The sequence below is a fragment of the Hermetia illucens genome, chromosome 2 (genome assembly GCF_905115235.1).
Source record: "Hermetia illucens chromosome 2, iHerIll2.2.curated.20191125, whole genome shotgun sequence".
Taxonomy (NCBI): domain Eukaryota; kingdom Metazoa; phylum Arthropoda; class Insecta; order Diptera; family Stratiomyidae; genus Hermetia; species Hermetia illucens.
Window position 1 is genome coordinate 52,434,005 of NC_051850.1, and position 27,667 is coordinate 52,461,671.

At 42.8% G+C, this 27,667-nt stretch overlaps 2 protein-coding genes across 3 annotated transcripts in view; one reads left to right on the top strand and one right to left on the bottom strand.

Annotated features, from left to right (window-relative positions):
• Window positions 1–1,426: 1,426 nt before the first annotated feature.
• On the top strand, window positions 1,427–10,745 carry LOC119649996. The gene is made up of 5 exons (XM_038052457.1): window positions 1,427–1,599; window positions 1,659–2,030; window positions 2,121–2,329; window positions 2,391–2,507; window positions 10,415–10,745. Exons 1-5 carry the CDS (start codon window positions 1,540–1,542, stop codon window positions 10,605–10,607), a joined length of 951 nt encoding a protein of 316 aa, XP_037908385.1. The 5' UTR covers window positions 1,427–1,539; the 3' UTR covers window positions 10,608–10,745.
• The window catches only part of LOC119649995 (UPF0489 protein C5orf22 homolog), a 94,215-nt gene continuing 77,247 nt past the window's right edge, over window positions 10,700–27,667 (bottom strand). The window contains exons 3-4 of one of the 2 annotated variants that reach the window (XM_038052456.1): window positions 10,847–12,151; window positions 10,700–10,781 (exon numbers count right to left, since the gene is read on the bottom strand). In XM_038052456.1, the coding sequence (XP_037908384.1) occupies window positions 10,879–12,144 (1,266 nt within the window). In that variant the 5' untranslated portion in view covers window positions 12,145–12,151 and the 3' untranslated portion in view covers window positions 10,700–10,781; window positions 10,847–10,878. Of the gene's footprint in view, window positions 12,152–27,667 lie in introns of both variants that reach the window. The other variant, XM_038052455.1, reaches the window with a different exon arrangement.

Sequence of the window (27,667 nt, forward strand, 5' to 3'; positions counted from 1 at the left end):
TTATTGAGTTTTGAAAGAAGGAAGTTATGCTGCCGCACCCTGTATAAGATCACTTTATATGCTGAGATGTCATCCACGTTTTAGAGTGCAATAAATTTACGTAAAATACAAAACTTCGGCCTTCTAAAGCTTTAACAATACTTGCTGAATTACGTTCAAACTTCAGAACTATGTTTTATGTTATCTTAAGGGGATTTTTCGGGTAGATTTATCAAATATGGGGATAAACTATTATTATAATAGCTTGCAGATATCGGAACAGGATTTATTTTGAGGCCCAGATTTCATATAAATGCATCATTGCGATTCCTGAGAACAAGATGTGTTTCACTTTTTGGACCCACATTTTAACCCTACCTCCCCTATCTTTCAACCAATATCATAAATAAAATTTCGGAAAGTACTAATCGAGCCCTTTCATTTGATACCTCACATGACCATATTCTGCGAAAAAATTTACACACGCCTTTCGCATCCATTTCCAAACACAATTCAAAATGGTGCCACTGGCTATATGTAAAGGGGATTCACAGACCACTCTTCGCTGCCAAATTTCATGACGATCAGTTCGGCTGTTTCCGAGTAAATTTGAAAAACTCCCCGCTGCTATTATTTTTACTCGCTTCTTTTTAACAGAAATTAATTTAGCAACATTTAATAACAGACAAGTTCATAAAAAAATATATATTGAAATGAATGTAATGTGTGATGTGACACTGCTATTTGCCACTGTATAGATAGTGCAATCGGCGACAAAACGCAGCATTAAGCATATTCATTACGCAGCTCCACAAATTCATTTTGACTTTAAATTTTATCTTCAATAATTGCAAGTATTCGATGGTAGGCAGACGCGCCACCAACCATGTACAATTGCTCTATTAACATTAATCTGCGTCCGATAATTCCACACACCACTGTAATACTTGACCGCAGTGGTTGGAGGCTCAGCTTAGTAGCCTCTGGAGACACAAACCAGTATCTTTTGAAACAAAGATTTCACTGGAATAGGGGCATGGTTGATGTTTAAAGTAAGAAATGGTACATGTATCTGCTCAACGTAAAGGTTAATATAGAAAATTGAGCATAGAAAGATTAATAGGTCAAAAAACGTTTAACGATATTATTTAGCAATCGTTTACTTCCATAAAACGGTTTTTGTTATGATTAAATAAATCAGTGAGAACGCATTTAATTTTTATGTTTTTTTAAAGTATCTTCTAATCTATGTTCGAAATCATAATTCCTTATAAAGCCGACTAATTTCCATAAAACAAGAAATTCTTTTCCACCAATTTGGTGAAATTGAATAATATAAGCTATGTTGGTTCCTTTTGAAAACATTTAATGTTCAATGAAGGCATGTACTATCACCAAAATCGGTCTTTATTTCTGTTCCTAAGCAACAATCCGCCATAACATCTAGTTACTGCAGACATTGCATTCATTCAGTCTGACATTCTCGTTAGTCAGCTTCCGATTGTATATTTTCAACGGTGATATTTACAACTATTTCTAATAAATGTTTGCGTTTTGCAAATGACAAGGGGGACAATGAGGAACCGACTTCATATCAAGGTCGACCTTGAATTACACTCCGTAATATTTTTGACAATATCGGTAATAAACGTACCACCTTACATTCTTTATCTTTTCAGATATCCTGCCCAGGAGTTTGGCTTTGTCCAAGCGGATATGTAGAAATTACTCTAAAGACCTTGGGGTACTTCTTCAAAACTGGTCCAATGGAACCAAAATTCCCACTTCTAGCTCATGAGTCCTTTGCAATGGAAGGATTTTTCAAATCAGTTAGAACATTGGAAGATCTAGAGAAGGCGATAGCATCAGAACTGATTGAAATTGCAATTTGGCAAACAGGTCGAAGACTAGCTTATTATAAAGGGTCATTGGGGAGGATACTGCAATCCGTAGCGTCACATACCGATTGTGTTCACATACTCAGATTCGGTAGCTGCATTCAAAAGCAGATAGTTGTTCAGTTGTTGATGAACCCGTCGAGAAATTTCCCGGTAAGTTGAAAAGTTCATCATTATATCATAATAATCAAATGTTCAGAACCTTTTCTAAACATAAGCAGTAACTTCCTAACCTATTTCCAGGGTGTCCTTGCCCCAAAAATTGAAATATCTGGCCGAACCACTGTTAGAAATCCCGGTCAAGTATATTCCGGTTACCATCGTGACCCTTCTGAAATACCACTCAACCTGCCACCAGTTGAAAAGGAAGAAATACCGCATGAGGAACGGCATAATCAGATCAAAAGTCTTAAAAGGCAACGGCCAGTTTGTCATGCTAAGAAAATGTCAAAGTATCAAGAATACCTTCGCTTTGTACCTTAACGCGTATCACTTGACTTCTACATCTTTCAGGCTGGCTACAGCTCCTGGATGCCTGCAGGCAGATGGTCAACGAATTGAAGCTAATGACGATCAAATACCTGTTTGCATATTGGCTAATAAAATACGATATGGAGATGTAACGCAAAGGTCAGTGGCATATTAGATTAAGTGCATATGTACGAATATTCGCAAATCTAAGCGGAAAAAGATAGCTCTATGCTTGATTCATATACACAGATGCGTCTATACATATATAATAGCTGTAATTTGACATGTATTCCGTAGTAAACGCAGTAAGAGTCGTTCGCTTTTGATATTTTATATGATAGCCACATTTTCCTCGATGTGCCACAGATATCCGTGCTTCGCCACCCCATGTCGGCTGCATTAAGGAAGTAGAAGAAAATTCCACTTTTTACGGAAATTAGCAGGATCTCGATTTGCGTATCAGACATGCTAACCCAACTGAACTCCACTCAGTCATTTCCGACTATCATCATCATCAACGGCGCAACAACCGGTATCTGGTCTAGGCCTGCCTTAATAAGGAACTTCAGACATCCCGGTTTTGCGCCGAGGTCCACCAATTCAATATCCCTAAAAGCTGTCTGGCATCCTAACCTACGCCATCGCTCCATCTTAGACAGGGTCTGCCTCGTCTTCTTTTTCTACCATAGATATTGCAATTATAGACTTTCCGGGTGGGAGCATCCTCATCCATTTCCGACTATACGTACTTATATTCCGGTATTGGGTTACATGCTGTTTCAGCAGCCAGAACGCTTTCCAGATTGCCAATAGCTCTAGTTGACAAACGCTGTGACTTCGAGTAAACCCCGCACCGAGTCCGCCATCCATTTTAGAATAATCCAAAAACTACAGTGTCAAAATTTGCTATGGTTCACTATTCTTCTACATCGCGATAGATTTTTGTGCCCCCGCGATACTTTGGAGGAGTAAACAAGAGACATATAAACTTTTGGTAAGGTTTATTTTTCATATAATGTTATCATCATAAACGGCGCAACAACCGGTATCCGATCTGGGCTTGCCTTAATAAGGAACTCCAAACATCCCGGTTTTGCGCCGAGTTCCACCAATGTGACATCCCTAAAAGTTGATTGGCGTTCTGGCGTACGCCAACGTTCCTTCCTTATAGGCTTTCCGGGCTGGATCACCTTCATCCATACGGATTAAGTGACTTCCCCACCGCAACTTGTTTGACCAATGCGATTTGATGTTGATTAATTGTACTTCGTCTTGCCTTCATTGATGTGCAGCCCAAGATCTCGCGCCGCCTGCTCGAATTGGATGAAGGCAGTTTGTACATCTCAGGTCGTTCTTCCCATGATGCCGATATCGTCAGCATAGGCCAGTAGTATTTTTTTTTCAGGAGATGGAAATCTTCAAAAGACACTGGTCTGGATACGCCAGCGTGTGGGATTTTTACCCACTAAAACCACCCCCGACTCCCTTCCTGTCAGCGGAACTACCATAAGGTATTACATCACGTGGCGGAGTCAGCTCATTCTAGCTTAGTCACCTTTCGTCTATATGCAGCGCACGTGACAGCGTCTCCTCTGCGTCTCCTCTGCGTTTCGTAGTTTATTTTGGATAGATCGATTATGCAGTTGGCCGCATCCCAATTTTCTTGATGTGCTACCATTTTCGGCACTAGATTTGCTGGTACCTGCACCTCTCCTAGAGTCTCCTCTAAGTTCCTCCTTTCTTCCACAAATCTCGGACAGTGGAAGAATACAGGCTCTGGGTCATCTGGGACTCCATCGCAATTTGGACAGTCGGGTGAGGTGTCCAATTTAAACCTGTGCAGGTATTGGCGATATCCTCCATGCCCAGGGTGAGATTATAATTGTGTCTATACGGTTCACTTATGATGGCAATTTCCATCTCAGATTCGAACGTGTTCCGCTCAAGTGAATCCTGAGCGACCCTGTAATAATTCAGGTTTATTTGAATAAACTTCATTTTCTCATTACAGTGAGCGCCTTCCTATATTCCGGACATTTACCACGTCCGGCAATATGCCGGTTATCCTGTCCCTCTTTTACTTCGCACAATAGGCATTTGGGCTCACAACAGACTCCTCGGTAAGTTCTTTCAACTTGAATTGCTCTTCCAGAGCAGTACAAATTTCTCCTTTCGATGTCACTTCATCGAGATCCTTACGGCATTCTCCCCAAGTGAGTTTTTCACTTGAGTGCGAAAGTCATCAGTTTCGCCTACACTGAATCTTTTCAGCTCGAACATGAGATCCCCTTTCTGGGTTCTTCGGATTCTGTTTACATTTCCGATCTTTTAGGTCGGGATCAGCTTTGACCTTTTTGAGTATCTCCGCGTAGGACAGATTGCCCTTACTGGAGATAACAATCGCATCTGGACGAGTTCGCACTTTTGCTTTTCGTTTCGCTTTTTTGTTGGTAACTTTAGTCCATCCATCGTTTTCGTTCGTCTTGGGTTTCGCTACGCTGATCGAGTTTTTTACATTCGCTGCACGCTTTCCTCCTTCGAAGCTGTTGGTGCTGGTTTTCTTGTCTGCCTTTTTTTTCTCTTAGGTGCCTGCTGATTATTTTATTATTTATTATTATTTTATAATATTATTCGTTTCCTCCACCTGCTATCTATTATAGAGGACTCTAGTAGCCCTCACCATATTCTTTATGGCTTGGTGCACGTTGTGCCGCCACTTTTGCGTTGCTATATTCTTACCTACTACCGAGGTCTCGGCAACCCCTCTTGACAATACCCTTTTGTCACCGCAACCAGGCTAAGAGACTCAGTCCGGACGGATTCAACGACAACGGCTTCAGCTACGGAATATGGTTTACTCTTTTGGAACTTGAAACGTCCGCACTCTAAATAGAATCGGAGCTTTAGGAAAACTTCTCAAAAAAGTTTCAGGATACAACATCAACATCCTGGCGATCCAAAAAACGAAATAGTTCGCATGCAAGGTTGACAACATACGTTCACACACAATATTCACAAGGGAAAAAAATCGAGAAGCGGAGAATTTGGGGTGACATTATCATGGATAACAAATTTAAAGAAATAGACAATAAATGAACAGCTGTGTGCGATCCGTATCAAAACAAAAATTAACGTATGGGTAGTGAACAGCCACGCACCAACAGAAGAAAAAGACGACGCGGTCAAGGACGAGTTCTACAATACCCTGGGACAAGTCCATGACACACTGCCTTCTAACCCCATAAAAATAGAGTTAGAGGATTTCAACGCGTTGATTAAATGAGAGAATTCTAATCGAGGATCAATTGGAAGGCATAGCCTCCATGAAGACATGAATGACAATGGGCAGTCTTAGTGATTTCGCTAATAGTAAAAACATGACGGCAAGCTCTACTTCCTTCCCACATCGCGACATTCACAAAAGGACATGACGAAAAACTGGCTGCAACCAGCATTACGGATGTAAGGTCACTATTTGGGGCCAATTATGATTCTGACCACATTTTAGTAAGGACGAAGTTCGATGTCGACTAACCAAAACATATCACGCGAGGCAGAGCGGGTCTCACGTTGATAATTTTAGAGACAGGCAAATAACGGCTGCATATACTACACAGCTATCTAACTACCTCAATAGTACATCGCTAGCGGAATTCGACGTCGAAGAAACGTGGTTAAAGTTAAAAGATGGAATAAAAACAGAAAAGGCAGTCGACTTCCAAACCAAACGCAAACGTAACGATTGGTTCGACGAGCAATGTCATGATGCAATCAACAAAAAGAACGAAGCTTACCGTAAATACATAGAAAGACTCACAAAGGGAAACCAAGAAACTTATGACGAGCTTCGGCGAATAACAAACCGGACGTGCAGGAAAAAACCGCGAAAATACAATAATGACAGAATATTAGAACTTGACAACGACATGAAAAATAAAAATGAACGAGCCGCATACGGTGCAGTCAAAGATTTCGTACGAAGCTATAGGCCACAGACAAATCTCAGTAAGAATAACCAAGGAAACATCCGATGATATCAAGAAAAGATGGATGGAATACTTTAAGAAACTGCTCAACCCAGTGGAAGCGCCAGCGAGAAGTACAGCTTTGACGAACCCGGAAATCACAAACAACATACCAGTCGAACTTCCTTCTTCAATAGAAGAATTGAAAACCGCCCTGGGTAACCAAAAACTGAAGACCTCGGGATTTGACGGTATTCCAGCTGAACTATTACAGAGCAGAAGAAATTGCCGGGATGAATCTTCTACATAAACTTATTTTAAAAATTTGTACAAATGAAAAATTACCTGACGACTGGTGCAGGAGCGTAATTTGTCCTATTAACAAAATAGAAGACAAACGTACCTGTGACAACTACATAGGCATTTCATTGTTATGCACGTCCTACAAGTTAGGTTAGAGCCATATACAGAAAAATTAATTGGTGAATACTAATATGGCTTTCAAAAAGGACGATCCACGATGGACCAAATTTTCGCGGTCAAACAAGGACTGGAAAAATGCTATCAGTTCAACATCGATGTGCATCAAACGAGAAGCACCATATCTTACAATGAGCGGGTTGCACCTACCAGAAAAACTGGTACGAATGACCGACCTTACAATAGGTAAGACTGAATCCCATGTAAAGGTGCATGGCGAGCTAACGCAATGCTTCGAACCGAACTGCGAATTAAAGCAAGAAAGTGGACTCACCCCCATGCTTTTTAATCTAGCCCTCGAATATGTTATCCGCAAACTGGAGCTAGGAACCATGGGAACATTGCTCTACAAATCGTCGCAAATAATGGGCTTCGTTGGCGACAATAACATCATGAAACGTTGAATTCCAGACGCCAATAAAGTGAAACAGCGCAAGAAGTCGGCCTAAAAATTAATTAAAAGAAAACAAAATTCATGACCCAATCACGAAGACAGGCGCCAATACGACAAAACCTGACAATGGGCGACTTTAATTTTGAAAACGCGGACAACTTTATGTACGTAGGAGTAAACATAGCGAAGGATGAAAAGGACGACGTTCAGCGACAAATAATGATGACCAACAAATCATACTACTCAGTCCTACAGTTAATGAAAAGTAAAAAGGTGGACAGGAAAAATAAGCACCGAATTTACAAGACCACAATACGGCCTGTGCTACTGTATGACTGTGAACCGTGGACTCTAACGCAGGCGTTAGAAAGAGAGGTGGCAAAACTACGAAAATTACAACGGGGCAATCGCGTAAAATGGATTGTCGACAAGCGAATACCTAACAAGGTATTCAAAGGCACAACTGAAGGACACTGCCCTGTGGGAAAGCCACGCGAACGGTGGGGGGGTTCAGTGGACGAGGCTAGCAAAAAACTGCTGAAATTTTCCAACTGAGGACGCAATCTAAAGATCAAGATGATTGGAGGAAGTTTATCCTGTAGGCGAAGAGCCGATTTAGCCTGTCGCACCATTGAAGAACAAAAAGGAAACCTACTCAGAACACGTGGTTTACTCGATGGCCGCTATAATATATGGTGTAGTGGCTCTTCTCCAAGAAACCGGTCCTTGTCTAGCGCATCTCTTGTAACGCTGTAACATCAGCCTTATAATAGGACAGGACATCGGCTATCTGCTGGACAGCATTAAATCTGTACAGGAAGCGCACGACCCAGAAGAAAATACGCAAATCGTTAGTCCGTTTTCGTTGCCGAGTGTGTCGTTGTAAATTCCATCCAGTCCGAGACTCCTTTCGTGGCGCTGCAACTTCGGTTTTCCATGTAGGGTTGTCAGCCATACCCAACCCCCAACCTGGAGGACCAGTCCAACGGCTTTACTCCGTTTGAGTGCATTGATAGCCACAATCATTTCCCTTCTGTTTGTAGGAACAGTCCGTATTCGAATATTATCGTGACTAGATGCCCACTGTGCTGAAATTCCCGGAATTTCGCTCGGTATCGGAGTTCGAGCGTGTCACGCCGCCATCACTCGCACCAGTCAGCAAAGCTTTTAACTTCTTCCATTCATCGATCTCCTTCCACGATTCCGTAGCCAGCTAAATCTTATGACGCCACTTCAGGATATGGCTGACAACCCGACAAAAGAGCATTTTGATAGCAGCATACTTTCGATATTCTCAAACGGATTACTCATCTGTATCTGCCGTCCGATCAGCAAGATAGTTCTCAGAAACCGGCCCTCAGGTCAAGAGAGTGCGCCTTGCGGTAGCCACCAGCAACAATCCGACTCCAAATTCGCGTCTGCTACCACTCGGCTTTCCAGATACAAAGGTTCATTGCCGTAAGAGGAAGAGGAGTACTCTCCAGAGTCCCACCTTCTCATTTCGCTTAGGCCCAGAATGTCCAGCGTATATCGTTCGTTCGCACGAATTGGAGACAGCGACCATCCTGAGTGCCCTGGTTACCGTTGTCGAGGAGCGTGCGCACATTCCAGGAACCATTCATAGTCCGTTTTCGATAGCCAAAAGTCGTAGCCGTAAGATCAGTCCCTACCCGAAGCGTTGTTGGCGTTTCGGTAGCAATAAACTTTCAAAATTTGCAGGTTGCTAGCCCATAAATTTCCATCCCTTCTGGAGGGCAATTGCCTGTGAGACTACAAATCCCCAAAGCAAACACCAAAATATCAAACTTTTGCGGTATTTTAACGAAGAAAGGGATAGGAAAACTTATGGCATGATGGAAATAACCAATACTAACACTTGTTTCATAAGGAAAAACACGAAACTAAGAAGACGAAAGCAAATGTCCGTGGATCCTAGTCCAGAAAAAAGTTGAGAGACTGATATCATCTCTATCCGACCATTTATTATGGCTATGGAGCTTAGAAATCAAATATTTTCAAAAAGGTAACTTTAGGAGGTTACTGTAGAATATGTTGTCACAATGTTCACGCAGTCCTTTACGTCCGAATCGTCTTTGATAATTGAGACTGAGCTCTGGAACTCTACATCTTGGATATTGGGACGCCTACATTGCTTCACAAGATTTGGATGAAGCGCTCTGACTCTCCCAACCTGCACACGTACGAGGTGAATCATACAAATAATGAACATCGCGGCAGATAAGACTTGGACTATAATGACGAGCATTATCACAGTTGCCATCGCCTCAATGATGGGGTTTGATGACGTACCAACATCATTGCCAATTAACAAGATCGGATGGAAGACTTGACTAGATCATCCCTACAAGGGATCCCGTACTATTCTCATGCATATACGCTTTTGAGGCTGGGAGTATCAGGCTGGTACTTAATGTTCCATCAAATTGTCAGACACCCACTAGATGACCGAGATATCCTTGAGCTAATGTAAAACTTCATGCAAGGTTCATCCAAAAATTTCGATAGCTATTACGAAGTTTCCCTTCATCTAGCCGACTGGCTAAAGCATTCCACGGAAGACTGATTGGTCGAATTGCTACCTTATGTATTAAAAATCTACTTACAAAGATATATTCCCTATTGGGGTCAAGGTGTTGAGTCTCAGAGCCTAATCCCAATTATCAGAACGTTTCTAATTCGAGGGTGATTGAATGAATATTGAGGCATCTTCAACAGTAACGCCCAAAGTTTTTTTTGAATGGATCCGGTTACCAGCTTTCATAGTCATTAGAATGGGTTGATTAGAACTCGAAGCGAAATATAACATGATGGAGATGGGGCGAGGCTGCGAATCTAAGAGGAGAATGGCGAGGAGTTACTATATAGGGGCACAATTTATTATAGACCAGCACTAAGCCAGACAAAGCTCTTCGAGTCTCACTAACTGGTTAAGACTAAACTTGCCATTAGCAAAAAATCTTTTTCAATTTCAATTTTCCACAACAATCCTCTTACTAAATAAATCAATTCCTGGTATAGCTAAATAAATCAATTCCTGGTATAGCTAAAGAATTAGGTTTAAGAATTGATAACCCTTTAAAGTTTCTAACCTAGAAATTAACAAATAATTTAATTTTGAAATTAATAAAAATAATAAAATCAAACTTCACTGCTTTTCAATGAAGGCAAAAGGAGTTGAATAGTTTTTTTTTCTTATAATTCTACAGTGTGAGTAGGAGCAGCAGTCACGGGACTTCTGGAATATGTCCTTCATTGCACTCCCATTTAAGAACTGGAAGTGCATCTTCACACTACAATAGCTCCCAGGGTTTTGACGTTTCGGATACGGAAGACCATTCAAAATCGTGCCATATATGCCAATCTTATATAAGCACGTTCAGTTCTGCAAGTCGACCCTAAGGACCAATTCGTCGGTGTCTCCTTTTATTTTTATAAAATATTTATATGTATGTACATTTCGCATATTGAAAGATTGAAAGATAAAAATTTGATTCCGTTTTATTTTGGCTTTTCATCTAGTGTTTCATTCTATAAAACAAAAACCGACACTTGTTAGAAAATAAAACATCCTGAACTTTCAAACTGATTTGGGAAGATAAAAGTTTTTCGGATTTCTATTTTTTGAAATGTTTCTAATCAGGGATGTTATATTAATCTTTGGAAGTAGACCTTAAAGCTTCATGACGTCCCACTTGTCTTGCTTATATTCTTTAATTGGGTTGTCCGTAACTTTGTCGCCGTATACCTTGTGAAGTATCTGCACGACCCTTGTTTGTATTGATTCAACCTGATCTTTGGGGCAGTAATCATCTTCTGTTGATCTTGCCATCGTAATAATAGTAGGCGCTAAATTTAATCCTTTCAAAAACTTCTGAAAGTTTTCATAATATTTCTCCAATTCCTCGTCGGTGCTCTTGTGATGTGGAAGCCCATTGTTATCAGAAGTATTTCCAGCATTGTTTACCAGTATCCAATCGATCTCCTCGTCGTTATAATTACCACGGATGCTGGTCACAAGATCGACGATTAACTTATACCGATCCGGGGGTATCGATGTGTTTTCGTAGCTGTCTAGTGTTCTCTTGGAATCTAGGTAAGTGAATAGTTTTTCTAGTTCTGCAAGCTGTTCCCGACGACGATTGGCCACTTCATCTCGATTCCCTGACTCATCGTAGGAATAGATTGCTTGCAATTTCTTATACATATCTGCTTTACTATATAGTGCTAAGAATGGATTATTTACACTGAAGAAGTCCAAGTCGATGTCCAAAATGACAGCACCAGACTCACTAGTCTGGATTTCCAAATCACCGTCTTTCAAGTCATCCGAATTTATCACCTTGAGATTAAGCGCCTTTGAATTGCTCAACTGATCAGTCTTCGAATAATTCCCCTCCGAAACAAAGTAGTCCAACGGCAAATCTACTCGAATTTCACCATCATGATCTCCAATATTGAAATCGTAGTTTCCCGTAGGCATCTGATCACAAAATGAATTCTTGACCCAAACGAGCTTATCAAAGTGTCCGGCATAGCAGGGTGGCATGATCCAGCTTTCGATACTCAACTCATCCAGGAGATCGTACTTGTTGAACACACATTGGGGATCCAGTGAACGGGGTATCACCATGTCAGGGTGGGAATCGAAGTGAATAAGAGTATTTCCTTTCAGAGGCAGATGACGGGTTGCAAAGCTACGGTATATGAAGTCCAGTACATCATTGTGAAAATCTACTATGAAAATTGGTATTTTTTTAAATTTCCGGTCACTTGGAGTTGATAATGAGCTGGTTGATTCTACGGGTGACAACGATTGTAAGGTTGATTGTGGTGAATTTGTTGGTGTTGAGGAAGATGAGACAGATGGGGTTGAATCTGAAAGCCGTGGCTTTTTTATAGCTGCCTCCATAGGAGGATCCATTTTTCTCTGAGACATTTTGAATCTAAAAAGAAAGAGTGAGATATTATTTTCTTGGAGGTCATTGAGAGGGTTAAAAATTGAAGTTGAGGCAATTCACATAAATTTTAACTACAAACTAACAGTCCAAAGGAGTTTTAATATGAGTTTTAATATGAACATATGTCTAAATTCCAAATGCATAGTCGATCGAATTTCAAGATTTTCAAGAACTATCCTTCATATGAATCTGCATAATGTTTGCATTTCATACAATTATTCGTTCAAAAATCAATATCTAAATACATAATCTAGCGTAAACTCTTCAACTACAAGTCTCACGATTTATATATGGTTGCCATTCATCCCTTAAAGGAGGCATACTTCGTCAGCCACACCTACACACCATCGTCCTCAATGCGGTTTTCCGCAATCCTCCTCCACTGTTCTGCGCCATGTCCTCTTACGACGACCAGTTCGTCATCCATCTTGGGATAGTGGATTCCACTGCATGGCAGAGTCAGCAATAGATTTATCGCACCTCCTTATTAGGATCCGATCCACTGCCACTTCTGCATTCTGATCAACACTTCCAAGGATAACTGGTGGTAAAATTGTATCAAGCGTCCTTTGCTGGCACGTCAGAGACAAATGTTAACACAGATTTGGAGCTTATAAGTAACAAAGGAGGTCACTTTCCATATGCTACTCCCATATAGAAACACAGAAAGAACATTAGCATAGAATAGTCTGAACTTGGTGTTGAGATAACACCATTTTCAAATTTTAGACAAGGCAGCGAGCGCGATTACTCATTACACTCAGAACTTTGGCTTTATTAGTGTTTGTCTTCAGTCCGACTTTACTTGGCTCTTTATTTAAATCTAGTCCATTCTTAGTCGATGCCCATAACTTGGTGAGAGAGCAAACAGATATCATCAGTGTAGTCGAAGTGTTAGAGGAAAGATGTCATAGTCGATTGAATTCTTTCATTCTGGCCAAGCCAGCATAAAGAGTGCCACTTTGAACCGTCAAACTGATAACTCCCAAAGGAACGCAACTGGGGGACGCGTTAGTCTAAGGTAATAGCGTAGACACCGTCTCCTCTGGACAGCTAGCCGTGCTATGAGCTATGTTCGTCGTTATGATACTTGCGAGTGTCCCTATAAAAGGCAATAAGAGTAGGGAAATAATAACCAAATCAACGAACAAGTTTAATTTCCGAAAGTATATTAGCGTTGACCTACAAATCAACGCCCCTTGAAAATCGGAGATGAAGTAGACAAATCCCTAATGAAATTCAACGATGATAATGACCGCAACTTCATAGCTCTCTTCTCTAAGCGCATATACTTCCAATCTTCCAAAAACTAATACACCACAAAAACTGCACCGGCGGTAATTGCAAGGGCAAGTTCCAAGGATAACATTGGAATAACATTAATTCAAGAACGCTGGGTGTCCCGGGGGCAAATTCGCGCGGCCGAAGCATGCAGGTAATTTGGGACTCCCCTTGCAAAAAATCAAGAGCTTGGATCGTTTTTAAATATATCTGGTAGCCGGGAGAGGACTCTATAGGTAGTCGCATCATCGGGCTACTTTCCAGGAAACGACATCTGGATCCTACAGGAACCAGTCGCTAGACTGATCAAGTTCTATGAGCGGAGAGAGCTACGACTTCTCCTCGGTTGCGGTGCCAACGCCTATCACGAAGTCTGGGGAACCAGCGACACGAATCGAAGAGGTAAATACGTTCTTGAATTTATTCTTAGCAATAAGTTAGAAGTACATAACATAGGGACCACTCCAACATTCGTGACCAGCGTTAGACAAGAGGTACCAAGCATATCGATAGGAAATACTCAAATGAACGGGCTGATTGATATTGCCCTTATAGGCTGGATCATTCTCATCCATACGGATTAAATGACTCGCCCACCGTAACCTATTGAGCCGGATTTTATCCACAACCGGACGGTCCTGGTATCGTTCATAGATTTCGTCGTTATGTAGACTACAGAATCATCCATCCTCATGTAGGGGGCCGAAAATTCTTTGGAGAATTCTTCTCTCGAACGCGGCCAAGAGCTCACAATTCTTCTTGCTTAGAACCCAAGTCTCCGAGGAATACATGAGGACTGGCAAGATCATTGTATTGTACAGTAAGAGCTTTGATCCTATGGTGAGACGATTCGAGCGGAACAGTTTTCGTAAGCTGAAATAGGCTCTGCTGGCTGGCAACAACCGTGCACGGATTTCATCATCGTTATTGGTTGTGATTTTCGACCCTAGATAGGAGAAATTATCAACGTTCTCAAAGTTGTAGTCTCCTATCTTTATTTTTCCCGTTTGACCAGTGCAATTTGATGTTGTTGGTTGGTTGGTTTTCGGTGCTGACGTTACCACCATATATTTTGTTTTGCCTTCATTGATGCGCAGCCCAAGATCTCGCGCCGCCTGTTCGATCTGGATGAAGGCAGTTTGTACGTCTCGGGTCGTTCTTCCCATGATGTCGATATCGGCAGCATAGCCCAGTAGTTGGGTGGACTTAAAAAGGTTCGTACTTCTTGCACTTACTTCGGCATCACGGATCATTTTCTCAAGGGCGAGGTTAAAGAGAACGCATGATAGGGCATCCCATTGTCGTAGACCGTTGTTGATGTCGAATGGGCTTGAGAGGGATCCTGCTGCTTTTATCTGGCATCACACATTGGTCAGGGTCAGCCTGGTCGGTCTTATTAATTTCGTCGGGATACCAAATTCTCATATGGCCGTGTACAGTTTTACCCTGGCTATGCTATCATAGGCGACTTTAACTGTTGTCCATATTCCAACAGTTTTTCCATCGCTTGCCGCAGAGACAAAATCTGATCTGTTACTGATTTGTTGGGAGTGTTGAGTATGGGCCAATGATGTTCTGGGCATATGGGGCTATCAGGTCTAGCGGAGAATATCTTATAGATGGTACTCAGCAACGTGATATCTTTATAATTGCTGCACAGTGTGATATCTCCCCTTTTATGTATGAGACAGACAATGCCTCGTTGCCAATCGTTAGGCATTGATTCGCTGTCCCATACCTTGACCACAAGTTGATGAACTACTTGGTGTAACTGGTTGCCTCCATATTTAATCAATTCGCCTGTAATTCCATCGGCTCCTGGCGACTTATGATTTTTAAGCCGATGGATTGCACGGACTGTTTCTCCTATACTTGGTGGTGGCAGCATTTGTCCGTTGTCAATTGGCGGGACCTCCAACTCGCCGATGTTGTGGTTATTCAGTAGCTCATCAAAGTACTCAGCCCATCGCTCTAATATGCCCATTCTGTCGGAAATCAGAGTTCCCTCTTTGTCTCGGCAGGATGAACATCGAGGTGTATAAGGCTTCATCCTGCTGACTTATTGGAAAAACTTCCGCGCCTCGTGCGGTTGCTCCCTGTACTTTTCTAGTACACAGATTTGTTGGCTCTCCCAGGCTTCCTTTTTCCGTCTATAAAGTCGGTTCTCCGCTCCACAGAGTTCGTGATAGGTCTCTGCGCGTGCCCGCATTCTTGGAGAATGCAACATTACTCGGTATGCAGCATTCTTCCGTTCCGTTGCTAGCTTACATTCATCAGCAAACCAGCCGTTCCGACTTTTTTTGCGGCTGGGGCCAAGTATCTTTGTGGCCGTATCAATGATAACGTTCTTCAAGTGGTTGCGAAGATCATTTGTTGATGCTTCATCTCCAAGACCTCTGTTGACTGCGGTTATTGCGCGGAGGGCTGTGTTGCGGATGGCTTCAGTATTCAATCTCACCTGATTGTCAGAGGGGATTGTAGATGGTGTCGTAATTCGAGCTCAGAGCACCATGCCAACGAGATAGTGGTCCGAGTTTATATTGGCCCTCCTATATGTTATATGTTTGTGGACCGCTTTCTGCGCAAACCAGGTACTTCCAACAACCATTTCATGTGACCCTGCTAATTGAATAATCCGCAGTCCGCTATCATTTGTTTTTTCGTGTAAGCTATGGGAGCCAACGTATCGCCTGAATATGGGCTCCTTCCCTACTTGGCTGTTAAAATCCCCAAGTATGGTTTTAATATCATATCTGGGACAGGCTTCGAGGGTTCGTTCTACTGCCTCGTAGAAGGTCTCCGTGTCCGACTCTGCAGTCTCCTCTGTAGGGGCGTGGACGTTAATGAGGCTTATATTTCTGCCTCGCAAGTGCAAAGTACATTGCCGTTCGCTAATGTTTTCAAAGCCGATAACAGCAGGTTTCATTTTTTGGCTGACTAAGAAACCTACTCCAAGCACATGGTTTACTGGATGACCGCTATAATATATGGTGTAGCGGCTCTTCTCCAGGAAACCGGTCCCTGTCCATCGCATCTCTTGTAACGCTGTTATATCAGCCCTATATCGGGACAGGGTATCGGCTAGCTGCACATCAGCTTTATCTCTGTACAGGGAGCGCACGTTCCATAAGAAAATGCGCAAATCGTTAATCCGTTGTCGTTGCCGGGTTCGTCGTTGTAAAGTCCATCCTGTCCGAGGCTCCTTTTGTGGCTCCGTAACATGGGTTTTCCATGTAGGATTGTCAGCCCTACCCAAACCCCAACCTGGAGGACCAGTTGGTACAGTTTGTCCCGTTTTTAGGCGCGGAAGACTCGCCTTCATCCTTCTCCGTCTGTAGTTCTTCATATAGTAAGAACTCCCAGCGATCACCACGTGGAGTTGGAGATAGGTTTTGGTAGTAGAGCCGTCGGTGTTGATTCAGCAGGCGTTTCCCAGGTTTTATGCTCAATCGTGGGTACCAATCCACGTTTCGCCCTGGGACCTATACTACTCTTTGACCGACATAATAATATGCCGTCCTAATAATAGTCTCTCCGCGCACACAAAGCGAAAACCCGCCTGCACTCTGTCGATCAAGTTTTCGAGACATCCTTTGCGGCGTTTCAGGATTATTTTAGCTATAACCTTCGCGATAGAAAGGAGCACGAAGATACCCTTTTTCGGAATACGGGTTTAATCATTAACATCGCTTTCGCCAGTTGTTCCCCTCTACCTAAGGCAAGGCAATGGTCAAAATCGAAGAACACAGAAAGATGCAGAATCCCAAACAACTAGGTCCAAAACGGAAGCAAGTTCTTCGATAAAGATGCGTTTGACTTGCTGATGAATTCCACCGATATAAACCAAGATTCAGTAGAAAAGTTGTACAAACAGCTAATGTAGTGTGTTGTCAATGCGTGTGATATAATTTTGCGATTGGTAGAATAAGAAAATAAGGTGCCCAGAGGAAAATGCTTGCAAAGTCGAACAATCCCACAAAGCCTTAAAAACCGCTGATGTAAATCCCTGGGGCACAACCTACAAAGTGGTGACATCTAAAATAAAGAAGAAATCATCACAAGTAACTTTTCCATTTCCGTTTGCAGGGAAACAGTGCGTCGCTCTCCGAAGTTCAATACGGGCCGTCTCCAGCGACACAAAAAAAAAACACTAAGAATATTGATAAGCACTGGGGCGCCATTAAAAGTGCGGCTGATGTTATCGGACACGTCCCAAAAGGACGTTACAAAACCTGGAGGAGTGCGGAAACTTGAAGTATTAGCTAAAATCATGCTGGAACATATTAGAAGAGACTTCAGAAGCTTGAACGACAGAAAGCAGGTCGTTCTCCATTTTAGAACTTCCTTTACCAACCACGTTAACACCCTTCGGATCATTGTCGAGCAAGGTGCGAAATTTAGATCCCCGTGTGTATCTAGAGTGCTTTGCGTAGGAGGGGCATTCCGCAGAATCTAGTAAATATTATATGATGACGCAAAATGTAACGTGCTCCCTCAAGGTAAAGTTTCAGAGGAAAGTTCAAAGCGGAGTCAAACAAAATTGCGTGTTGTCAGCGAACTTTTTCTTTTCATAATCGGTGATGTTATTCATGCTAGCTTGGCAGAAGAACGTTATGTTTCCTTTCCTCTGGACTGTATCAACCGCACGCCGTCGAACTATTAACTAAACAATAGTAAGATACCAAAGAACTAGCATGAAACCATTTCGCACATTATTTTTGGCTTGCCGCTTTTCCGCCGCTTATTCAAGTCAGGAAATTCGTTTCACCAACGGGAGGGAAGAGAAGCAAGGGAACTGTTAGTTCAAGCCACTGCTTTCCCAATCTTGTGCAGGTAAGACTGAAAACCTCCGTGACCACTTAGAAGCGGAGTCAAAAAATAGTCAGTCTCATTATCCTTTCGATTCAGCCAAGCACCTAAGTTGCCGAGGAGCCCTGCATTCCATCTGCATCTTGTTTCGTTTTGCCGTTCTTCTTTCCCTTGAGTCTTCTATCTTGTGCTCGTACATGGCTTTACGCTCCTTAACTACAAAGGCAACGGTAGTAATTCCCGTGATTGTCATTACGGCTTTCAGATAGAAAGCGTAAAACCCTCAATGTTTGGCATTAACTGACTTAAGCCACAACCCCGGCTGCAACCTTGTCCGCTATTGCTTTCATATCCCCGAAAAAGCTTCACCAGCGTCGCACCAAGTATTTAATCGTTGCCTTTGACACGATTATCAATTCACTGATCGATATGAGATGCAGGGTCTGGATTCAATCTCAATATGTTCGCTTCCCCACCTGTTGGACAGTGAGTCTAACAACAAGTGTGTTTGTGAATATCATCTGCATAACCAACCAGGCACGACTCTTCTGGCATGATTAGTCTTAACAGGCTATCGTGGGATGCGTGTTAGAGGTCCGGCCCTAGGATGAATCCCTGTACTCTTCCCGATATGATCTCTATCCTCCTCTGGCCCTCTAAAATCTCCCTAGTCTAAAACCAAACTGTTTAGGTGCAAGTCCCCGGCAGCACGTATTGCTTCAGCGAATATATCATTGATTGATAACATTCCCGGCCGTGTCAAGCATACAGAGTGGTCGGTATGCAGAGAACAGCCCAGGGTTTCCTGTCCTTTTGATAACCAGCGCAAGATTTGGCACCTACCAGCGAAAAGGAAAAATGCCTTCTTTCAGGCAAGTGCTAAATGAGCCGAGCAGTGGAGTTTAGCCAATTGTGTAACAAAAATTCGTACACCTATGCCGGAATACTATCGGGTTCTGGCGCCTCCTTGTTTTTCATAGAAAGTATTTCTTCTATTCTTGTTCCGCTTGAAACGTCCCACCATAGAGTCAAAGCCTTTACTGTACAAAACAATGATCTTGCCAGTCCTCATGAATTCCTCGGAGACTTAGTTTCTTAGCAAGAAAAATTGCGAAGAGTTGGCCACGTTCGAGAGGGGAATCCTCTGAAGAATTTTTGGCCCCCTAAATACATAATGACGAAATCTGTGATCGATACCATGACCGTCAGGTTGTCGATAAAATCCGGCTCAATAGGTGCGGTGGGCAGGTCACTTAATCCGTATGGATGAGGATATCCAGCCTGAAAAATCTATGAGAGCAATATCTATGGTAGACGACGAGGCAGACCACACCTGAGATGGAACGATGGCGTAGGCCAGGACGCCAGACAGCTTTTAGGGATGTCGAATTGGTGGACCTCGGTGCAAAAACGACATGTCTGGAGTTCCTTATTAAGACAGGCCTAAAGCGAATACCGGTTGTTACGCCGTTGATGATGATGATTTCCTCTTCCAACTCTATTACGAAGAAAAGTGGGCCACCCTAGGCGACATCCACGTTGAACAGGGTTTCTGCAGAGCTGCAATTTTCCGGGTTATAAGTTTATAGTCGAGTCCCCATGGATCTCCATTCACCTCGTCGAGTCCTTTCAGCATAGAACTTCGCTTATGTTCATCGAGATGCGGAATCTCCCTTTGGCTGATCTGTACTCTGTCAGTGTGCTTCCGGAAATCGGCAGTTTCCTCCATTCCTCAACAAATATGTTTTGCTGCCCTCTTAGGTAAGGATGCTGTCGTTAGGTTTATAATTAAATTTACAACAGTGTCAGCTGCTGTTCCGAGAGCTTTGACGAATCTCCCGGCTACACGGGGCTGATGCATACCGAGAGGTAGCGTCAACTACATCGAACACAATGTATTGGTGGTCACTTGCTGAGAAGTCTTCCAGAATTCGCAATTCGTTCAGCAGCGACACCAGGGATCCAACGCGTAGGTTACGTCGGGAATTCTTTCTTCGCAGCCTGGGCGTTTAAAATTATGAGTCCTCTGTTCTCGCCGCCGGACCGTTCTCTCCTTTCCAGACAAAGCCATGACAAGAACCCTAAGGCGGCCGTCATTCCAAACCCAAATGACAGCGATACCTGATAAGTCGCAGTGCCGTGAAGCTGGGATCTTGTTTCGGTACTGTTCACTGATGAGCATCATATCAGCTTTTATCTCCACAGCGAACTGCACTAGCAACTCATGAGCGGTTGCACTCCGGTACATATTGATCTGTAGGATGCCGATCGTGTTAACCGCATCCTAGTTCTTTCGAGTTCCCTTTGAAAACTTGGCATAGATCCCCGGCAGTTTGCTGACATGTGTCTATAATCTAAGCATGTGTAATCCTTGGTGAGCTGCTCGTATCCTACATACTACCTGATTCTAATTCTGATTTCCGCACTGTTAAGAAGTTTTCTCGCGTATTACTCGGCAACTTCCACTGCAGAAGGAATCATGGACCTGGGCCAAACAGGATTGGACTAAAGATAAACACCAACACAACTAAGGTTTTCAGTATGAGCGGTAATCGCACTCCCTCTATTTGCGTTAATGGGCATAAGGCAAGGCGAGGAGGCAACATCAAGGGCCAAATGGCAGTCCCGGTCAACTCAACAAAAGGCCAATGGACACTTAAGCGAATTCCAATCATTAACGTGGGTTAACCATCAGCATCCTACGGCATATGAGTCAAGCACTTTAGCAACTTAAGCTAACAGTACTTCGAAAATTCCATATTCACAAGTTAACGAAAAAAGTACGTAATTTGATGCTCCTAAAATAACCGAGAACCTTAAAATTTTTGTTAACGGTTTGAAGTTTGACAATGTCTGGAAATTGATTCCAAGGCGAATTTGCACCTTCTCCCGCCCAAGTGAAAGTCCTTCAAATCCTTCAGCCTTCAAAAACTAAATAGTTTCTCTTCATTCTTGAAAAGAGACATCATTCCAACGAAAAGTGGCAAACAACTTCATTCTCCCAAAAATTTCGACACTCCTAAGCCCTTACTGCGCATCCTCGCACCCATTCCCTGAATCATAGATCTGTTTGCTGAATGAATGAATGGATGATGTAGGAAGACTTAATCAGCTCCTTGTGTATATACATCCATGCGTATGAACGTCCACATGCCAGAATTTCATGTGCCCTGACCGTAGTAGGAGAGTGTGCCAATTCATGGTTACTAGGAAGCTTTATATAACGCCTCCACACAGCCTGGAATGTTTTCCACATAATGGCTGTATTTGAAACAGACTGTGTGTGGGCTGAAGGACATTATTGCGCGAAAATCAAAGAAATCAAGGAATAAAAGGCGAATGCTAGGTGTGCGTGGGAGAAAAATTGCGAATATATGGGTGGATGTATATAGTCGGGATACAGGAAAAGAGAAATCCGGGAGTGAAAAGCGAAAACGATTCAGAGTTCGTGGTAAGGTCTCCCACACTGCAACGGGTCCTTGCTTCAGAGCAGGTTAAGAATAGACTGAATCATCGTCATCCTCCCTTCTTCTTCTATCATCTCCCGAATTTTCTCCACACGACCTTGTTTGCTTTCACGCCACTTTCTCATCCTCTGCAAAGCGGGTCAAGGTTAATAGTATGGTACATGGTGTTCCTCCATCCTTCCCTTGTTCCAAGTTCGTTTTGACCGAATATCGCAGATGATGATGGTGATGCTCGGGTATCCCCAAATAAAGAAAACCTTGACAGTGGCTTTGATGAGAACGCAAGGCGTATCAGTTTTGTGTACACAGAAATATGAAAACCACGTTCTTATTTTTCATTATGATAATGGTGCGTCCACATATTTTGTTTGTGGGTTAGTCGAATTCGCCATTTTATTCTACTACGCCTACGTGAAATGTTAACTTGTTAAGTCCAATACCTGAATAATTTATTCTGTTTAGGAAAACCGTTCATACCTATGATATGAAGGGTGAGTAGGCTGAGGCATAATAAGGGCGAAAAACGAACAAAACAGCTAAATATAAATTTGAAAATTTCTTTTTTTGGAGAGACGCAAAAGGGACGAAAAAATCGAAATTTCAGTCGCAAAGAATATACGAAATTTCAAGCTTACTTATAGAGCAATTTTGGAATGAACCCCAAAATAAATTAATTAAAATACCACCACACGACTGGCGCTTACCTCCTTGAATAAATTTATGGATGATGATATAGATTATTTGGACGAAATCACGAAACGAAGATAATTTATCTTAAATAGAAAAATTGAGTTCCTGAGTTTAAGAATTGTTATAAATACGGGCTGCAGAGAATGACTGGACCAAAATTGTTGTTCTGTGTTTTTCAGTGCATAATTCACTGCACTTTCTGACAACTTGATAAAAATCATTAGTTTAGTTCTGTCTAAGTAACCAGTTTTAAATAGTCTCGGCCGTGTTTTGTTCCGCCTACGCCAGACATAATCTCTTTGGCAATACTTTGGCTTCTGATAGAAATACCTCCAAACTAAATTTCAGATCATATGGATCATACATGCGTTATGCTTGTGGAAGCACGAAATCCAGGTTGAATTTTATTCATTCAACACGTGACCTTTCTACTGCCATTTTCATCTTATAATCAACACGTCTGCAGGTAATTCATTATTTGAAATTGAGTCTGACGAAAGCTTTCTAGTAACATTAGCTGTCGCTTCTACTCTCAGCCAGCTTTTAGACGAAACAGCGAAAGCGAGTCTAGCGTTGTTAATGTTTCGGGTAATATCTAGTCCCGGTGGTACCACTCATCATCATAATCAACGGCGCAACAACCGGTATCCGGTCTAGGCCTGCCTTAGTAAGAAATTCCAGACGTCCCGGTTTTGCGCCAAGGTCCACCATTTCGATATCCCTAAAAGCTGTCTGGCGTCCTGACCTACCCCATCGCTCCATCTCAGGCAAGGTCTACCTCGTCTTTTTCTTCTACCATAGATATTTTCCTTACAGATTATGCGGGCTGGATCATCATCATCCATATGGATTAAGTGACCCACCGCAACCTGTTGTGCCGGATTTTATTCACAACTAGACGGTCATGGTATCGTTCATAGATTTCGTCGTTATGTATGCTACAGAATCATCCGTCCTCATATAGGGGCCCAACAATTCTTCGGAGGATTCTTCTCTCGAACACGGTTAAGGGTTTGCAATTTTTTTTGCTTCGAATCCAGGTCTCCGAGGAATACATAAAGACTGGCAAGATCATTGTCTTGTACAGTAAGAGCTTTGACCCTATGGTGAGACGTTTCGAGTGAAACAGTTTTTGTAAGCTGAAGTAGGCTTGGTTGGCTGCCAAGAACCGTGCGTGAATTTCATCGACATAGTTGTTATCAGTTGTGATTTTTAACTCTAGATAGGAGAAATTTTCAACGGTGTCAAAGTTTTAGTCTCCTATCTTTATTCTTCTCGTTTGACCAGGGCGGTTTGATGTTGGTTGGTTAGTTTTCGATGCTGACGTTGCCACCATATACTTCGTCTTGCCATCATTAATGTGCAGCCCGAGATCTCGCGCCGCCACTCGATCTGGATGAAGGTAGACTGTACATCTCGAGTTGTTCTTTCCATAAAGTCTATATCGTCAGCGTAGACCGGTAGGTGGCACCATTAGCAGAAACAAAGAAACAATGCTAACAAGATAGAAAAATTGCTTGACACCTTCAATGCAGATGGGAACATCCGCGATGACGCGTTAGGCTGAGAATCTTAGTTAATGGTTATTAGTATTCGCCTTCAATATAACTCAGTTTGCCGCATCTCCAAGCCCATAGCCAATTGATCAAGGTCCATGACTCAGTGAGAGAGCAAGCAGATGTCGTCAACGTAGTCAAGGTTTCTGATGAAAGATATCATGGTCCGATAAAGCCCTCCATGCATGTCCTCCGAACAAGGCTGCACAAAGTACTATCCCAGAACTATCCCAAAACCTAAAATAAATTGGCTAAGTGACCATGAAGCTCTGCTCGCAAATGCTGAAGCTCCATCAAAGCGCTTAGTTTACACGCTCTTGCACGCCTCTGTGCTAGCTAGGCTCTGGAATGTGGGAGTCTCAGCGATTGCCAAGTTACGCTTCGCTAACTGCACCGTTGACCGACATGCTTCAAAAGAAGCGTCAGTTTTGCTGGACTGAGGAAGCCATCTCGGCATTCGACGCTCTGAAAACGAGTCTCTCTTCGGGTCCGATCTTGCACAGCCGCGACTTCTCCAAACCTTTCGACATCCATTGTGACGTCAAGTCAACATAGCATAGGAGCGGTGCTAATGCAGAAGACAGAGGAGGGAGATGAAGTTCCTATAGCGTATATGTCGAAGAAGCTTTCTCAACCTCAGCGAAACTATACTGTCACTGAGCAGGAATGTCTGGCAGCAGTGGAGGCAGTGCGCAAATTTAGAACGGACAATGCAGGCACAATATTCGAAGTAATAACTGACCACGCTTCGCTCAAATGGCTGATGAACCAGTGAGATCTTCACGCCCACTGAAGCCTCAAGGAGTCTCATTCATCATCAGGAACAGGTAGGGATCACAACATCTGGTCCCAGATTCTCTATCTCGAATGTATTCAAATCCGTGGATATCAACGATCTTTTGCACCAGTATGGTATTCAACACATTTACACCGCTTTATACTTCCCGTACGCAAACGCCTCAGAGACTAAATCGCTCACTGTTGGCTGATATACCCGCTTATATCGGTCCTGATCAAAGAGATTGGGATAACATCCATCAACTGTGCACTTCGTTCAGCAACTTCCCTCTATCACATCGTTTTTGGGCAAAGCATGGTCACTCATGGGAGCACCTACGCCTTTCGACGATTACTGAACGCCTTGGATGATACTGCCCTGAAAGTCTATTATCAGGATAAACTTACTATTCTGAGAGCAAAGGCTCAGAGGCGCATCCTCCAACCAAGGGAGACACAGGAGAGGGATTACAACTTACGATCCCGAGCTCGTGAATTTCAGGATGGTTTCTTCAATTTAAACAGTAAAGCAAAGCGGTACAATGCCAAACTGGATCAGAAGTTCGTGAAAGCGAAAGTCATTGGCAGAGTCGGAACGGTTCAATACGAGTTGGAGAACATGGATGGTCGTCATCTGAGCGTCGGTCAGCCGAAGGACTTCAAATACTCAGCCACTGATTGCCCCACTGGTCTTCAGCTGGCTTTCCTTGAGCAGGTCTCGGAAACCCAGCTGCTCTGTAGTGACCGCGGTTTTGCGATGGGAGCGGCATTTCATTTGCCTTTCTCAGGATTAAATTCATCAAATATTGCATTCTATAGTCTGCAATTACCTTAAGTTTCGCCGCATGGTGCACATTGCTAAATGCATTCGGGCAACTGATTGTAACATAAGGGAATGATCTACCGCATCCGTCAACGCTGCTGGCAACATGAACTTGAGAAGTTCAAGGTCAAGTTTAGCGGGACCGGCCGATAGGCACAGGAGATCATTTTTGACTCAGATTTCGGACTTACTGGAAGCAAGTTGACAGTTGTACTGTTCTTTCTGCCGGCAAAGTTAGGAGAAGGATTTAGACCGCGGAAAATCAACTTGGAAGTGAAAGAAGTGAATCGAAACCACGAGATTTTATTGAGAGGTTGCCATTTCGAACACATTTTTTTTTATTTTTATTTTGTAAACATCTCACATTTCTTTTAGATAACTTCGCGAAGAAGAGCTGAAAGAATTTAATGCCCCGCAGATCAAGCGTTACACGTTTGATTACACAAAATGGTGGCCACTCCATTCCCACAAGGTAGATTTAACATTTCAATAGTAAAAGAGCATACTCAGAGGATATTTCAACTGTGATAGAAGACGAACAAAGCACCCAGACTAAACGGAATAGCCAATGTGACTCTGAAAACAGCGAAAACTGGAGTAGTTCATTGCCGCTTTTAATACCCGCTTGGAAGGCATCTTCTGGTGTCAGTGGAAAAAGCAAATACTCATACACTACCAAAGGATGCCAAGCTACCTGGCCAACCAGCCTAGCCCCTCATTTGTTTACTGGACCATATAGGAAAACTGTTGAAACGCATTATATGCAAAGGCTGCTACCAGTCGGCCACAACGGTGACTTGATACGCTGGGTGGGGATTTAAAACCCTCGCGATTGCATCCAGATCAGGCATTTGATAAAATAAAGTGGCGAAACCGATCCCGACGAGCCGATCCCACCTGTGAACGGAACAAAGGCTGAAGAAAAAGAAGATTAACCAGCGATAGTGGTAACACTGGAATAAAATGTAAAGTCATGTACTACGAATCGAACTGCATAACAAACCATTCCATGCTGACAACATCGCGATTGTAGCAGTAGACAAACGTCTTGAAGATGTTGTCTGAGCATATAAGACATCTGTCAGCCTAATCAAAGGATAGCTGGTAGCTCAGGGGCTAGAGCAGGCGGAACACAAGACTAAGGCTCCATTAGTCAGTGCCCGTAAGTTGATGGAAGTTTTCAGGTTTCGTGCGGCACAGGATGTGGTAAATCCAAGCCACACATCAAATACCTCGGTCCAATGGCAGATAATCGGTTAACTTTCAAAGAATACCTGACTTACGCGAGTGAGAAAGCACGGCAAGGTGAACTGTGATGACTGGCATGATAGCCAACATTACAAGACTCAAGCCACCGAAAGGGCTGCTGTGCACGTGCACGTCAATTGTGTTATATGCAACATCGATTTGGACGAAGGCCCTTAATTTTAAAGCACACAAGAAGAGTCTGTTGGCAATATATCGTCTGAGGCCATTAAAATTCGTTACCACATTTCAGACAAGGTCAAACAAAGTAATAGGCATGATTGTCTGTCTGAAACTCAATGCCATTTTGGATGAGGAGATGCGAAGATAGTACTTGGTGACAGTAATATCGGAGAGTGGTGACGAGAAGAGAAAATACGGACAGTTAGTGTGTGGCAGAAACATTAGGATAATATTCACAGGAGGAAGTGAAAACAAAAGATGATTTCAAATATCTAGCTTCGGATCGTTCTGACGGGCCATGGTGTATATCACCGATATTTCCGTCGCTTTGGACATGAAAACTTTTGTGTTGAAAGTCAATATGAAGACCCGAGAGGCAATACTTGAACTATTCTTAAAGAGACCTTTACGAGAAGTATGGAAGGCAGTGAATGGCATCATAACCTGTATTCAAGAAGAGAATTAAACACGTACGATTGAACGGGAAGGAAGGGACAGTGCTCACCGTAGGAGTAAGCCCACGATGTAATTTTTTCAGACAATTCCGTGGGAAACAATGGTGATTCTAGCTCTATAAAGAGAGGCAGCCAAACGGGCAGAGAAACAGCAACAGTTTAGTTTTCCACAAGGATGGGATGAATAATAGGGTTGAGATGATTGGTTAGGAATG

Bases quoted from the DNA above. Each gene is read 5' to 3' on its own strand.
- LOC119649996 (XM_038052457.1), top strand. From the start codon at position 1,540: ATGACAAGGGGGACAATGAGGAACCGACTTCATATCAAGGTCGACCTT. The intron at 1,600-1,658 runs GTAATATTTTTG...TTATCTTTTCAG, and splicing joins TCGACCTTGAATTACACTCC to ATATCCTGCCCAGGAGTTTG. The intron at 2,031-2,120 runs GTAAGTTGAAAA...ACCTATTTCCAG, and splicing joins ACCCGTCGAGAAATTTCCCG to GGTGTCCTTGCCCCAAAAAT.